The 16,653-nt window shown below is 50.5% G+C and overlaps 1 protein-coding gene across 1 annotated transcript; it reads right to left on the bottom strand.

Moving 5' to 3' along the window:
- Nucleotides 1-1,683: 1,683 nt before the first annotated feature.
- On the bottom strand, nt 1,684-16,181 carry LOC134434356 (olfactory receptor 14A16-like; the record flags this gene model as incomplete). The annotated part of the gene is made up of 2 exons (XM_063183024.1): nt 1,684-1,749; nt 15,720-16,181. Coding segments are annotated over 2 exons (528 nt in total), but the record flags the coding sequence as incomplete, so codon positions are not given.
- Nucleotides 16,182-16,653: the final 472 nt, after the last annotated feature.

Genomic DNA, 16,653 nt, shown 5'->3' with positions numbered 1-16,653 from the left:
ATAGCTACCAACAGAGAGATGAAATCCTTGTGGTCGGGCCAATATATCCGTCTGGTCACACTGGGGAGAATCTCAAAGTCTTTGATTAACTCAGGGCTCTTTTATAATCTACCACCAGGAGGGGGGCAGGATGGCACATGGAGGGCACAGTGGAGAATAAATCCATTGGGAGCAGGTACAGACAGTCCAGTTCTGAACAGCACAAACCGGTGCCAGAAGTGAGCGGGGCTCGTTGTTTCAGGACTGGTTCCTATGGGAAACATCCCTCTTCCTATGGCAGGCATCCCGCTCCAGTCAGGCCAGCACCCCTGGGTTAGAATTTGAAGGGTCTCATCTCAGTCCTTGGGGAGGGCTTCAATCTCCGTCCTTGACGGCAGCTGTGAGGCAGATGAGGGATCTTTGGACCATCTCTTACGGAATGACATCCCAAAGAATTAAAAATTTATGCATTTTCCTGTAAAAACAAGTAATGAATTAATAAATTATAATTATTTACTCTAATTTATTTGTAATACTGTTATTCTAGATTTGTATTACCAAATTTTAATATTTACTTTTTGGAATCTATGCATTTTTAGCAAGCAAAAAATTTATTGGTCATTGGTTCTAAGTAGCACAGTTCCCTTCATTAATTTATTGACCAGTGTGGCTATTGATTTCTCCTCCTTTATGCTAATTAGTCCTATTTTAAATCCTTTTGTCATCATTTTTATCATTATCATAGACAGGATAAAAGGGGCCACTTTGGGGTTCATGGAGACATTTCTGGGGCACATTTGGGGCAGTTTTGGGTCTGGGGAGGGAATTCAGAGAAAACTTGAGGGTCAGGAGGACACTTGGGGGAAGCCAGGTGGGCACTTGGAGGGGCACTCAGGGATTCTGAGGGACAGTTCGGGGTCCAGGGCAGCACTTGGGGGTCCAGGGGGGCCATGGAGGTCAGGGAGGGGAATTTGGGGCCCTTCAGGGTCCGGGCGGGCCCTTGGGGGGCTCGAACGGGGCTCTCTGAGGCGCGGGGAATGACAGGAATTGTAGGTGAGAGTATATTACGGTTTAACAGGGTGGTGGAGCATCACGGGATTTCGAGGCGAAGCTGCAATGGCTCTCGGTGAGGCACGGGGCATGACGGGAGACGAAGTCCCGGCTGGACTAGTGCCGGACGTTCGCCGCGGAGCATGATGGGAGCTGTAGTCCCGGAAGTGGTTCTAACACAAGGTTTGGGGGTCCGGGAAGGCTCTTGGGAGAAACTTTTGCGTCCGAGCCACGACCTAAAGCCCTCAGGGGGAATGTAAATGGTTTGGGAGCCCTTGGGAGGAGGTCTGGGATCTCTAACCGGCCTCTTTAGGGCGCGGGTCACGGGAGGAGTTTTAAGCGAGGGACTGTGTTCTGAGGGGCTCTGGGGCCGCAGGGGATGAGAGGAGATGAATTCCCAGAAGTGGCTGGGCATCTGTGGGGTTGGGAGCACTCAGGGGGTCTGGGGACGCTGTTGGAGGGGTCCCAAATGGGCGCTGTGGGGGTACTGAGGGATCCTGGAGGGTCTGGGGGACACATAAGGGACAAAGAAGGTGGCGGATCCCGGGGTTCTGTGGAGCACAGGGCATGGTGGGCGTTGTGGTCCCAGCTCCAATGGGGCTCAGTTGAGCCACAGGGCATGACGGGAGTTGTAGGCAAAAAAAGTTTCCCACTCTAGGCACCGCCCCCGTATCCCTGATCTCCGCCGCTGATTGGCTGCGGGCGGTGATGGGTTGGAGCCTAGAGAAATGGGATGCGGTGAAGGCAGGAACAGCCCATTCAAACTCCTACAGTCCCGCCAGGTTCATTCACAGTACAGAGCAGTACAACCCCAGTACAGCCCAGTTCATCCCAATTAGAACCCAGTTCAACCCTGGTGCTCCTTCATTCCCTCCCAGTAGAGCCCAGTCCATTCCAATACACCTGAGTTCATTCCCAGTCCCATCCAGTTCCCCTCCCCCCATTGTCATCCACAGGATGCCCCAGTGTCACCCAGTCTTCTCTGCAATGTCCCCAGTGTTAGCCAGGTTCTCCCAGTCCTCCTCAGTGTCACTCCCAGTATGTCCCAGTATCTCCCACAGCGTTCCCAGTGTTCCCCAGTATGTCCATGTCCTCCCCAGCATTTCCAAGGAGAGTTTCATTTCTCATGGTGGCCGTTGCAGCCAAACCCAGCAGTGGAGTCAGTGCAGTGCCCATGGCCACAGCCCCTTGCAGGGGCCCAGCGCAGCTTGGGCTGATGATCCACCCTCACAGCTGCCCAGGGCAGCTCTGCAGTGCCTTTGGTGGCACCTGGGGCTGGCACACACCTGAGCAGTGTGTCTGTTTGTAGTGGGGAAACTCAGGAGTTTCAGATTGCTTCAAAAATGACAAAAAGTGAAAACCCCTCTGCAGCCAGCTGCAAGCACAACAGGTCCCACGGGAGTGAGGACAGACAGGATGGGGCTGGACAATGTGGAGCAAGGTCAGAGCTCCAGGCACAGCTTCTGTGAGCAGGCCAGAGCTGCTGAGAGACCCTGGGTCAATATCAATCATAGAATGCTGCAATCACCTCTGGTCCAAAAAAAAAAAAATCATTTAAAATATGAAAGTGTATTTCTTACAAGTCTTTCAAAGATTTCTCTAACACAGGACTAGGAAAACTTTATTGACCCTCTCAGGGTTTTGGTGTTGTTTACATTGGACTCATTCCCTGGGAGTGTCTTCAAAAAACTTCTCAAGAAGTCAAAGTTAAAATTAAACACTGAAGTTTCTTAAAGTTTAATGGGTCCCACTTGAGAGACATGACTGAGAAAGTGTTCCCAGGTTCCCGTTAGAACAGAACACTGGAGGCAGTGATGACAGCTGGGGACAAACAAGGCCAAGGTGTCTCTGTGCTGAGCAAACATGGATGTGTTTCAGGAATGCAAAGGGCCAAGGCCTGAGGCCCAGCCCCTGACCAGGCAGATCCTGTCCCTCCCTCCTTGCTCAGGGCTCTTCCCAGGATGGGCACTGGCATGTGGGGATGTGCAATGGCAAGGGCAGGAGCATGGGGCAGCCCCTGCCAGGCTGCTGAGCAGGGACAAGGAGGCAATGAGGCCCCAGGCCTGCAAGGGTCACTTGTCTCCTGCTCCTGCCTCAGGCCCAGGCCCAGCAGCCATGGCCAAAGTGCTGCCCAAGTTGGCTCTGGCAGGGCTGTCTTGCAGCTGCTGCACATGCCTGTGCCCTGTGCAGCCCATGCTGTGCTACGGTGTCCCTGCCTGTGAGAGTCTGTCCCTGCAGGCTGTCGGCATCCCCCGGCTGCCCCACCTGGCTGGGCCCTTCCTTTGCTGACAGCTCTGCCTCCTGCCTGCCTCTGCCTGCCCACACAAACCTGGGGCTGATACCAAAAGGCTTCATTCCATTTTTACCCCGCCTGGGAACTTTCAGCACACCAACAAGTCATGCAGGGGCTGCTTTCACAGCAAGGATGGTTGGAAGAGAAGAAGAAGACATCTGGTTCAAGGGTGCAGGGGTAGAGAAAACAAGGAGTGAATCTGGGAACTTGGTGTGGGTTTTATGGAAATGAGTAAATTGTAATTCACATTTAGTGACTGTATGTAAGTAACTCACTGATACAATTCCATGTCCATGTAAGGTTAGCAGTTATTTCATGTTGGACCTCAGGCCTGAATAGATGATACCCTATGAAATAGCAAATTAGTGTTAAGGAGCCTTATTCTGATATTTTGGATATTTGGTGACAGCAGAGGCTCACAGAACCAAGGACTCAGCTGTGACACTGTGGAACCCCATGGAACAAAGGGTCCATTGTGATGTTGTGGAACCCTTTGGTACCAAAAGTCCATTTTATCAGAGCAAGGCCTCGTGGAACCAAGGAGAGCATTGCTGACAGTGTGGAAGCTCATGGAGCCATGGGGTCATTGTGACAGTGTGGGGCTGCATGGAACCAATGGTCCATTGGGACAGGGCAAAACGTTCTGGAATCAAGGGGATCATGTTATGCTATGGAACCTCATGGAACAAAGGATCCATGGTGACACTGCTGTGCTCAGACCATTGTTGACAGTGTGGAAGCTCCTGGAAACAAAAGTTCATTGTGACACAGCAAGGCCTCCTGGAAAAATGGAGACCATTATGACACTTTGAGACCTAAAATTGGAATCAAAGGAGCCTCATCATGGAATCAAAAGTGCATTGTGACACAGCAAAGCCTCATGGAACCAAGGGCACAATAGTGACACTGTGGGGCTCCAAGGGACCAAGGGGGGATTCTTCAACTGCAGAACCAAGGAGAATATTTTGACACTCTGGGGCATCATGGAACCACAGGTCCATTGTGACACAGCATGGCTGCATGAAACCATGGAGGCCATTTTCACACATTGAGGCCTTGTGAAACCAAAGGGCCGTTGTGGCACTTTGTGTCTCCATGGAACCAAGGAGTCCATTGTGACACTATGAGGCCCTGTTGGGCCAAAGGGCCATTGTGGCACTGTGTGGCACCACAGAACCAAGGGACCATTGTGACACTACAGGGCCCCATAGAACTAAGGATTCTTGAAACAATGTGGGACTCATGGAACCAAAGGTCCATTGTGACATTGCAGGGCCTCATGGAATTAAGGGGGGGCAATTGTGATGCTGTGGGACCCCATGGAAGCAAGGGACCAGTGTGACAAAGCTGGGCCTCATGGAACTATGGGAGACCATTGTGACACATGGGGCCTCATGGAAACAAAGGAGCATTGTGACACAGCAAGGCCTCATTTAATCAAGGGGAGACAATAGTGACACTGTGGGGCTCCATGGGACAAAGGGGCTATTCTGACACCAACTCATGGAGCCACAGGTCCATTGTGACACAGCAAGGCCTTGTGGAACCATGGAGACGATTGTGACATCATGGAAACTCATGGAACCAAGGGTTCATTGTTACAGTCCAGAACCAAGGAGACCATTGTTGACAGTACAGAACCTCAATGGACCAAGATTCTGTTGTTATGCAGTGGAACCAAGGAACCACTGGGACACAGCAGGGCCACATGGAACCAAGGGTCCATGGAGATACTGCAGATCCAAGGAGACCATGGTGATGCTGTGGAACCTTGAGGAACCAAGGGGCCGTTGTGAAACTGTGGGGGCCCCATGGAACCAAATATTCATGGTGACACAGCAGGGCTGGCTGCTTGTGACCTATTGTCCATTGTGGTAATACAGATCCAAGAGACCAGGGTGACACTCTGGCAGTTGATGGAACCAAGGGGCTGTTGTGACACACCAAGGCCTTGTGGAACCAAGGAGAGCGTTGTGGCAGTGCAGAACTGTCCTGGTTTAGGGCAAATTTGTTAAAGAATCTGCAAAGGAGGGCCCCTCCAGAAAGCAAAACCCACACGGCCCCTCCCCTCCAATCGGTTCAGGAAAAAATTCCTTGGATAGAGGTGGAAAGAACCTGTTTATTTCAGGCACAGCAACCCACAGCAGAAAAAATGAACAATACCCGATGACACTGCTCTGAGAAAGATGACAAAATCAGAAAGTCTCTTCCGGGGTGGTTGCTCTGTTCTCAGTCCCTCCGGCGCTGGGGCAGCTGCTGCAGCCGAACGGTGTTCCTGGGTCCCAGTCCGGAGCAGGTTTGAGATGGTCACAGAAACAGGAGAGGAGAAATAGTCCAGGAAGGGATGTGGACTGTTTAGCTAGAACTAGGTAATAAGCAGAGGCCAAAGCAGAGCAGAAAGATCCCCCACCCAAAGCTTTCAACTGGGTTTTTAGTAGTCCATTGTACCTCTCCACTTTTCCTGCAGCTGGTGCATGGTAAGGGATATGGTACACCCACTCAATGCCATGTTCCCTAGCCCAGGTGTTGATAAGGCTGTTCTTGAAATGAGTCCCATTTTCTGACTCGATCCTCTCAGGGGTGCCATGTCTCCACAGAACTTGCTTTTCAAGGCCCAGGATGGTGTTCCGGGCCGTAGCATGAGACAGAGGGTAGGTTTCCAACCATCCAGTGGTGGCTTCCACCATGGTCAGCATGTAGCACTTGCCCTGGCGTGTCTGGGGCAGTGTGATGTAGTCAATCTGCCAGGCCTCCCCATACTTGTACTTGGACCACCGCCCACTGTACCACAGGGCCTTCACTCGCTTGGCCTGCTTGATGGCAGCACACGTCTCACAGTCATGGATAACCTGAGCAATACTATCCATGGTTAGATCCACCCTTCGGTCTCGTGCCCATTTATAGGTGGCATCTCTGCCCTGGTGGCCTGAGGCACCATGAGCCCATCGACCTAGGAATAACTCTCCCTTATGTTCCCAATCTAGGTCTATTTTGGACACCCCTATCTTTACAGCCTGGTCTACCTGCTCATTGGTTTGGTGCTCCTCATTGGCCCTACTCTTGGGTACATGGGCATCTACATGGCAGACTTTCACAGGTAGCCTCCCTACCCTGGTAGCAAAGTCTTTCCACTCATCAGCAGCCCAAATTTGTTTCCCTCTACGTTGCCAGTTAGCCTGTTTCCACCTCTCCAGCCATCCCCACAGAGCATTGGCTACCATCCATGAATCAGTATAAAGGTAGAGCTTTGGCCATTTCTCTCTCTCAGCAATGTCTAGGGCCAGTTGAACAGCTTTGAGTTCAGCAAGTCGGCTTGATCCACCTTCTCCTTCGGTAGCTGGTGCAACCTGTCGTGTGGGGCTCCATACGGCTGCTTTCCACTTCCGGTTCATCCCTACGATGCGACAGCAACCGTCAGTGAAAAGAGCGTAGCGTGTTTCCTCTGCTGGCAGTTGGTTATAGGGAGGAGCCTCTTCAGCATGTGTCACTGGTTCTTGTTCCTCTTCATCTGTGACACCAAAATTCTCACCTTCGGGCCAATTTGTAATTACCTCCAAAATCCCAGGGCGATTCAGTTTACCTACACAGGCGTGCTGAGTGATAACAGCAATCCACTTGCTCCATTTAGCACTGGTGGCATGGTGAGTGGAAGGAACCTTGCCTTTGAACATCCACCCCAGCACCGGTAGTCGGGGTGCCAGGAGGAGTTGTGCTTCAGTGCCTATTACCTCCGAGGCAGCCTGGACTCCTTCATAGGCAGCCAGGATTTCTTTCTCTGTTGGAGTATAGTTGGCTTCAGATCCTCTGTATCTTCGACTCCAAAATCCCAGTGGTCGACCATGAGTCTCCTCAGGCACCTTCTGCCAAAAGCTCCAGGACAAGCCATGGTTCCCGGCTGCAGAGTAGAGCATGTTCTTTACCTCTGGTCCTGTCCTGACTGGGCCAAGGGCTACTGCATGAGCAATCTCCTGTTTGATCTGGACAAAGGCCTGTTGCTGCTCAGGGCCCCACTGGAAATTGTTCTTCTTGCGGGTGACCAGGTAAAGAGGGCTCATGATCTGACTGTACTCAGGAATATGCATCCTCCAAAAACCTATTGCACCCACAAAAGCTTGTGTCTCCTTCTTATTGGTGGGTGGAGACATTGCTGTGATCTTGTTGATGACATCTGTAGGAATGTGATGCCGTCCATCTTGCCACTTCATGTGAAGGTCCGCCCGAAATTAACGGGTGACGAATGATTTTTGGGTGCAAAAATAACCAACAAAGGCACAGAGGTTTTGCAGTAACAAATCAACAAAATGCAATTTTATTGATGATAACCACAGCTAAATATGCATTTGGTTAGGGGATCCGGGGAAGAGAAGGGTAGGACAAGGAAAAAGGGAGGAAAGAAGGTCAGGGAATGGGGTATAGCTACCAAAACGTGATGTCTTCGGGGTCCCACTGCTGAAACTCGCTGGTGCACGCTTTGGGGAGACCTCGAAGGGCAGTCGAACCGAACCCCAATATATATACTGTTCTTGGTTGGGGGAAAGGCGGCTGAAATTAGGTTTCCATGGAGGGGAGAAGAAGAGGAACAGGAGGAGGGGGTGAGACAGTTCCATTGTTTTCATGGCCAAATGCTCACAGGTACATTTACGCTGGGCAGGTTTTTCCCCCCTCCCTGAGTTGGGAGGGGGTACAGTCCCAGTCTCTGGAAGGAGGTTGCCATGGGGGTGCCAGTAGGGTAACAGAGGGGTTCTTGGTTCCTTGATGAGGGGATTTGCATCTCTGTTGGTCCTTCACAGTGGTTGAAGACAGGCAAGAGGGGTCTTCTCATGGAGCGGGGGGGAGCCACCCCAGAGCTCAGTCCAGCCAGGCCAGGAGTTTGGAAGACAGTCCAGTTCAATTGTCCAGAAAAGGGCAGCATGCCCCCTTCGAGTACAGCATGGCATGTTCTGCAAACATCACCTGTGAACACACTAGATAAGCAGGAGACTTTCTTTCCCAACTGGCTCAACAGTTTTAACGCTTCGGTAGTCTTTTCCTCATGACAATTGTGAGGCAAAAAATGAAGGATTTTCAGATGGACTTCTACACTTCACTCCCAGGAATTGAATCTCATGAGCTGGTCCCTTTACTTGGCTCTTTTTAATGGTGAAACCAGCTCCCAGGAGGATCTGGATGATTTCCTTCCCTTTCTCAAACACTTCCATAGCTGTGTTCCCCCACACAATGATGAGCTCAATATACTGCAGATGTTCTGGAGCCTCACCCTTTTCCAGTGCAGTCTGGATCAGTCCATGGCAGATGGTGGGGCTGTAGTTCCCCACCTGGGGCAGTTGGTTCCAGGTATACTGCACTCCCATCCATGTGATAGCAAACTGAGGCCTGCATTCTGCTGCCAGAGGAATGGAGAAAAATGCATTGGCAATGTCTATAGTGGCATACCACTTTCCTGCCTTGGACTCCAGCTCATACTGGAGCTCTAATATGTCTGGCATGGCAGCACTCAGTGGTGGAGTCACTTCATTCAATGCACGGTAGTCCACAGTCAATCTCCGTTCTCTTTCAGATTTTCGCATAGGCCAAATGGGGCTGTTGAAGGGTGAGTGGGTCTTGCTGACCACCCCTTGGCTCTCCAGCTCTCGGATCATCGTATGGATGGGGATCACATCATCTCAAGTGGTCCTATACTGTCGTCGATGCACTATGGAAGTGGCAATTGGCACTCGTTGCTCTTCTCCCGTCAGGCATCCTACTGCAGATGGATTCTCAGACAACCCAGGCAAGGTGTTCAATTCCTGGATGCCCTCTGTCTCTACAGCAGCTATTCCAAATGCCCATCTGAGTCCTTTTGGGTCTTTGAAGTACCCACTTCGAAGGTAGTCAATGACCAAAATACATGGGGCCTCTGGGCCAGTCACAATAGGATGCTTCTTCCACTCATTTCCCGTTAGGCTCACATCAGCTTCCACCAAAGTGAAATCCTGGGATCCCCCTGTCAGACCAACAATAGAAACAGACTCTGTCCCTACATGTCTTGATGGGATTAATGTACATTGTGCACCAGTATCGACCAAAGCTTTGTACTCTTGTGGTTCCAATGTGCCAGGCCAACGAATCCACACAGACCAGAAAACACGATTTTCCCTGGCCTCTACCTGGCTAGAGGCAGGGCCCCTCTAAGCCTGGTTATCCTTCTTTCGCTGGGCGTATGTTTTGGATGTTCCTTTGAGGGGATCAGACATGTCATCATCATCATACCTGGCCATTCAGCTACGGGCAACTGGAGCTGCTTTCCTCCTGGTGGCTTCCTTCAGTTCACACACCCGTCGTGCCAGAACAGCAGTAGGTTTCCTATCCCACCTTCTCATGTTTTCCCCACAATCACGCAGGTAAAACCACAGCTCAGCTCGTGGCGTGTACCTTCTCTCACCATCTGAGAAACATCTGCCTTGGATACTGGAACCTCGGATCTGTACTGCTGAAATTTGGAGAAGGTCTTCTTTAATCTCCTCTCTAAGCTTCTTATGGTTCTCCTCTATCTTATCCTCTAAGTTCTGCAGACGTGTTTCTACCGCTGCGATTCTGGCATGTGTCGGGCCATGTACAGCATCTGCATATGCTCGGAGCTTCCTTGCCATGTCAAGCACAGTCTCACCCCTCTCATCCCTCTTCATGATGGCTAAGGCAGAAGCATATTCATGTGGCCCAAATCATATGAGTTTATGCCACATCACAGACATGCATGGTACTAAGTCTGGGTTCCTAGTTGTTACATCATCTGAGAAGATAATCTCTGCCACTGCCATTTCTCTCAGGCGTTGGATCCCTTGCTCTATTGTCTTCCACTGAGTTTGCTGCATATAGAGATCGTCTGCACACAGGTATCTTTCTGCTACACTTCCTAGGACCCATTCCCAGAGGCTGTGAGAGTTAGCCCCCCTCATCATTCCTTGGTCTATGGCAGGATCCTGTGACAGGGATCCCAAATGCCTGGCTTCGGTGTCATCCAGAATTGTAGCCTCGCCTGCAGCGTTCCAGAGACGGACCAGCCAACTAATTATGGATTCATCAGACCTTCGAGTGTAATCCTTCCGTAGGCCACGGAGGTCCTTCAGGGAAAAGGACTCAATATTTGCATCTGATCTTGCACCTGCTGCTTTGACTCCTGATTTTATGTCAGAAGGCATTGAGGTTCCTTCTCCTTCACCTTCATCATCATCATCATCATCATTGTCCACTGGTCGATTGGTCTTGTCTGTGCATTTCCCACTTCTAGTGCTGGTAGCAACAGCCACGGGTTTAGATGCTGGCTTTGAGCCTGGAGTGTTAGCTGCAGCCTGAGTCACCGGGACAGTTGCTGATTTATCTCCCTGCCCCCCTGCCTCTGTCTGCTGCCCGACAGTATCTAGCAGTGTGCAATAAGCATACGCGAGGGCCCAGCTCACTGCAATGACCTTCCTCTCCTTAGGCTCATCCTGGTACTTCTCTTTCAGATATTTCCCCACCTCAGCTGGGTTCTGAATTTGTTCATGGGGAAAATCCCAGACTATAGGGTCAGAGAATTCCTTCAGGATTTGGCCCATATCCTTCCATTTCCCACACCACTTAGGATTTTCCACACTGGGGTTTACTCCTGAGTCAGGGGTCTCATCAGCCCGTCTAGAAATCTCACCCCTCATTCTAGAGAAGCAGCAGGCTGTATAGAGGAAGGTTACCAGATTGAATACCAGGAAGATGGTTTCTTTAACATTGAGGGGAAACTGAATATCCTTCACTAGTGATGCAACTGATTCATAGGAGAAGAAGGAAAGCAGAGGCTGAAAACCTCATTCCTTCCTGCACTTCCTGCAACAAACTGGATGCATAACCATAGCCATGAACCATTCATACCTGGAGCAGACCCTAGCATGTTTATAAACTTCTTGCACATTATTGCCACCAAGCCCAGCAGGATAGCTACTCTGGTCACTGCCCCTCTGATGTAAAACCTAAGTATTAGGGGCAATACTAAAGCTATTTCTGGATAAGAAAATAAACCTAGGGACCAGAGAGGTATTAAAATCTCAAAAAACCCTAGGGACCAGAAATGCATGCAAACCTTCACCCCAATAAACATTATGAATTCAAAAAGCATGGCTATAAGCTGATTTAAACATGGAATACAGAGTAATAGCAACCAAAATGCAGTCAAAACAGGGCTTTTCCACTCTCTCTCTCGCCCCACGTTTGAGCACCAATATTTTGTCCTGGTTTAGGGCAAATTTGTTAAAGAATCTGCAAAGGATGGCCCCTCCAGAAATCAAAACCCACACGGCCCCTCCTCCCAACCGGTTTGGGAAAAAATTCCTTGGAGAGAGGTGGAAAGAACCTGTTTATTTCAGGCACAGCACCCCCCAGCACACAAAATGAACAATACCCGATGACACCGCTCTGAGAAAGATGACAAAACCAGAAAGTCTCTTGCAGGGGTGGTTGCTCTGTTCTCAGTCCCTCCGGCACTGGGGCAGCTGCTGCAGCCAAACGGTGCAAACCCTCGGTGTTCCCAGGTCCCAGTCCGGAGCAGGTTCAAGATGGTCACAGAAACAGGAGAGGAGAAACAGTCCAGGAAGGGATGTGGACTGTGTAGCTAGAACTAGGTAATAAGCAGAGGCCAAAGCAGAGCAGAAGCAAGAGCAGAAAAGGGAGCAAGCAAAGCAGCAAGCTGAAGCAAGAAGTGAAAAACAGCCCTATGTACTGCTCGTCTCTGTGTCCCTGATAAGAGAAACCCAAACAAAACTTCCACTCTTCAGAGCCGGTCTTAAAGGCACAGAACAGATGAATGCGGATACAAGCATCATAACGTCACCCCAGGACAAAAACCAAGGAGACCATTTTTACAGTACAGAACCCAATGGAAACAAGGGTCCATTGTTCTACAGCAGGACCTCATGGAGCCAAGGGGTCATTGTGAAACTGTGGGGCATAATAGAGCCAAGGACACCACTGATACTGAAACAAACTGGATAGAAATTTCTGAACAGAGTTTGAGTATTTGAAAACAGGTATTCTTTACTACAGTATGGTTGTCCCTTGGGCCATCCTCCCTCCATTGGAGTGCATTAAGCATTGAATGAACAGAGTTTTTATCACACACACTGATTATGTATCCATTAGCTATCTCCACTTTCTTTGAGTTTATTTGACATAGTTGCACCCCTTATCACAAATCCTTTCATGGTTCTTTGGGTTTTGTCTTCAACATCCAGTGTCCTTTTTAGGCGGCTGTTCCTTGAACCCTCCTTTTGAGTAAGAGCAATATTATTGTTTTGCATAACTTCTGCTTTGTCAACTTTGCAGAGCTGAGCTGGCATCCTGCTTGCATTGGTGTGACTTCTGTTTGCCAGAGGTACATCCTCAATCAGTTTCTCCAAGGCTGTTCTGTTCTGTTCTGCTTTCCTTGACAAGACTAAATGTTCTGTACTCCTGTCGTTGTCTCAGTGCTCCCCCACATGAGGCGTCTGCAACCCCCCTAACCTATGGGCCTGGGGTGGGCAAGTGTTCCTGGGGAACAGGGATGGGACAGCTGGGCTGGGCTGACCCAAGGGATGTTCCATTCCATGTCACACCATGATCAGCAATCAACTGAGAGAAGCGGGGGGGCACAAGGGGGGTAGGGGATTCTTTTCTTTTTAAGACATTTTTCTTTCAAAACAGCACCTACACATACAGAATCCTCTCCTGCCATAATGTGATTAAACATTTTCTGCTGATTAGAGATTTCCGGTGGATTTGCTTTTCTTCTGTTTGTGGCCTTTGCTTTTTGTGGTTGGTTTGTTTGTGGGGGTTTTGTGTTGCTGTGGGTAGATCTTGCTTTGTTTTTTTAATTCGGTTTGGGGTCTTTTTTTTTCATTGGGTTTGGGTTTTTCCCTATTCAACTGTCTTTCTTCTGATGCATAAATTTTCTCTGCCTCTTCTTGGGGCTTGCTTGGCACCTGATGGCAAGACAAATTTACCCAACTCGGTCACCTTGCCCAATTACGTTTTGCAGTCACCATGAACTAGATGAGTTCAGTCACAGACTCCCTGCAATTTGGCAGCATCCACAAAGGAATTGAAAGTACATTTCATGGCATTGTACAGACAATAGAAATATTCCACATTGGTGGCCAAGGGCTGGTCTGTCGCAGACATTTCTCCACAGAAATCCTTTCTTTCGGATTTCTGCGTCTTCTGGAGGCCAGAGGCCTCAGAAGGTAAACAATTATTATCAGATGCTGTGGAATGCAACAGGGACACCTTGATTGACTCATTTTCTATGTTTATAATTAAGGGCCAATCACCAGTGCAAGCTAGGGGGACTGAGTCCTTGAACACAACTTTGTTATAGATTCTTTCTATCTATTCTTAGCCAGGCCTAGCAGCTCTGCAAACCTCTCTCTTTATTCTATTAGCATAGTCATAATGTATTATATATAATATCTTAATAAATACAGCCTTCTGATCAAGAAACAAGATTCACCGTCTCTCTCTCACCAGCTGCGACCCACTCAGGCGCAGTAATACTGATCACTGAGGGATGTCAACAGAGCGTGGCTGCCAAGAGGACTCTGTACCATGGATGACATCTGACCCTCATTGTTCAGCCAAATTCCCACCCAGCCCATGTTCCATGCCTTCAGCCCAGCTCTCTCCAGTCTGGCTCTGAGGAGACCACAGAAGAGCCTGTCCAGGCCTGGCTGAAGTCTGGGCACACAACATCCCCTTCTTTTCCCTCCCACGTGGGTTCTGCAGTCCCTGCCCTGTCCTGCCAGTGACTGGAATGGCTGCAGGAGGATTTGCCACATCCCCTTCCCTACTGAGCCTGAGCAGGCTGTGACTCTCCCAGTCCCTCTCCCTGCTCTGTTTACAGACTGGTTCCATGTCTGCCCTTCCCAAGTGCCCAGGACCCTCTGGGATGACTCTGGCCTTTCTAAGGGGTTTGAGAGAGGTCCCACAGTGACACTGCCCAGCCTTCTCAACAGCCCTGACACCAAAGGCCTTTTCCACCTCCCTCAGTTCCAGGTCAGTGCCCAGAACACAGCACAGCCCTGTCCAGGTCCTCGGGCTGGTTCAGAATGGGAGGCAGCTCTGATTTCTCCCCACAGACCCTCACTGTATCCAATGTCTATCTGTGCAGTCCATGGCTGCCCTGAACATTTTTTCCTGGAGCCTCCCTGCCTGGGATATTTCTCTCTATGCAGTCCTAACCACAACCCAGCAAAGAATTCAGGTGTTTTCCCAGAGGACGTTACTTCCAGAGTGAAGTGGCCTCAAGGCCCTGTTTGTGCCACTGGAGTTGTGCCACCCCCGGGTGCTGCTGCTGGTATTTGTGCTGATGGTGTTTGTGCTCACTGGGGTTCATCTCCCCACACACAAGATGCACTGCTGAGATTTCCTCAGTACAGAGCAAACATAGCCTGCTGGCCTGGTCACTTGGTGTCCCTCCGTGCAGGGACAAAATACTTCCTGCAGGTGAGGGCAGAGGCCAGTGCTGGCAATGGTGGTTGCAGGGGCTGGTGTGGGACAATTGCCCTGGGGCACCTTCCCAGGCTGTCCCCAGAACAAAGACACAGTCCAGGCCCTGCTCTGCTGCTTCCCCAGGTCCATGCCAGGAGCTCTGGCTGTGCCAGAACACTGCTGTGAGCCCCCTTGCACACTCCCCCCCTGCCCCAGGCACTGGGCTCTGCTGTGCCAGGGCATTCCTGGAGCACATTGCTGACAGCAGCTCTGGAGCGGAGCGAAGCCTCCCTGCCCTGCCCTCATGAGATGCCCTTTGCTGATGGAGCTGCTGTGCTGGAGTCCAGCTGTGTCCCAGCAGTGCCCATGGCCTGGCCCTGCCTGTGGCCACAGCAGGGACACGCAGCAGGACAGTGACTAAGCTGCCAGAGCACTCCAGCCTTACAGCTACAGCAGGGCTGGCAAGGACAGGGTGGAGTTGGGCAGAGCAGCTCTGAAAGGACCAATCCCTGCTGCTCCCTGGCCCTGCTGCTCTGCTGGGACTGTTTTCTCCTTCTCCCCTCTCACTTCATGCAGGTCTCAGAGCTGGGATACCAGATAAAACAGGCACTGCAAGGTACTTTATTTTCTTCAAATAACACAATAGCCCAAGACCTGGTTTGCAGAGCTTATGGGTCAAATTCAAGAGGCAGACAGTGAATTTGATGGGGGGATTAAAAAGTTTCATTGAGGACAGTTTTTTTGAGAGAAAAACACACTGAATATTACCAAAAGACATGGGAACGTCTGTTGGCCTGTCATAAGTTCTATTTCAAAAGCTATGAAGAAGAAAATGGGAATTTGGTTGCTTCAGAAATCATCCATTCATCATTTTCCACAGGGCAGCCTTGAGCTCCTGGTTCCTCAGGCTGTAGATGAGAGGGTTCAGGGCTGGAGGCACCACTGAGTACAGAACTGACACTGACAGATCCAGGGATGAGGAGGAGATGGAGGGGGGTTTCAGGTGGGCAGAAAAGCCAGTGCTGACAAACAGGGAGACGACAGCCAGGTGAGGGAGGCAGGTGGAAAAGGCTTTGTGCCGTCCCTGCTCAGAGGGGATCCTCAGCACGGCCCTGAATATCTGCACATAAGAGAAAACAATGAACACAAAACATTTGAATTCTAAACAGGCACTAGCAGCAAGAAGCCCAAGTTCCCTGAGGTAGGATTTGGAGCAGGAGAGTTTGAGGATCTGTGGGATTTCGCAGAAGAACTGGCCCAGGGCATTGCCATGGCACAGGGGAAGGGAAAATGTATTGGCTGTGTGCAGCAGAGCATTGAGAAAGCCACTGGCCCAGGCAGCCGCTGCCATGTGGGCACAAGCTCTGCTGCCCAGGAGGATCCTGTAGTGCAGGGGTTTACAGATGGACACGTAGCGGTCGTAGCACATGATGGTCAGGAGAAAAAACTCTACTGACACAAAGAAGAGAAAGAAGAAAACCTGTGCAGCGCATCCTGAGTAGGAGATGTCCCTAGTGTCCCAGAGGGAATTGTGCATGGCTTTGGGGACAGTGGTGCAGATAGAGCCCAGGTCAGCGAGGGCCAGGTTGAGCAGGAAGAAGAACATGGGTGTGTGCAGGTGGTGGCTGCAGGCTACGGCACTGATGATGAGGCCGTTGCCCAGGAGGGCAGCCAGGGAGATGCCCAGCAAGAAGCAGAAGTGCAGGAGCTGCAGCTGCCGTGTGTCTGCCAATGCCAGCAGGAGGAAGTGGCTGATGGAGCTGCTGTTGGACATTTGCCGTCTCCAGACATTGGAACCTTTTGAAGGATCAAAAAACGGAGACAAATGGGGGGAGATTCCTCACAGGAAACTCAAAGTCCTTTTT

This window comes from Melospiza melodia, unplaced genomic scaffold (assembly GCF_035770615.1).
Source record: "Melospiza melodia melodia isolate bMelMel2 unplaced genomic scaffold, bMelMel2.pri scaffold_35, whole genome shotgun sequence".
Taxonomy (NCBI): Eukaryota; Metazoa; Chordata; class Aves; order Passeriformes; family Passerellidae; genus Melospiza; species Melospiza melodia.
The sequence above is the reverse complement of the archived record's forward strand: the minus strand, read 5'-3'. Positions and strand labels throughout refer to the sequence as shown.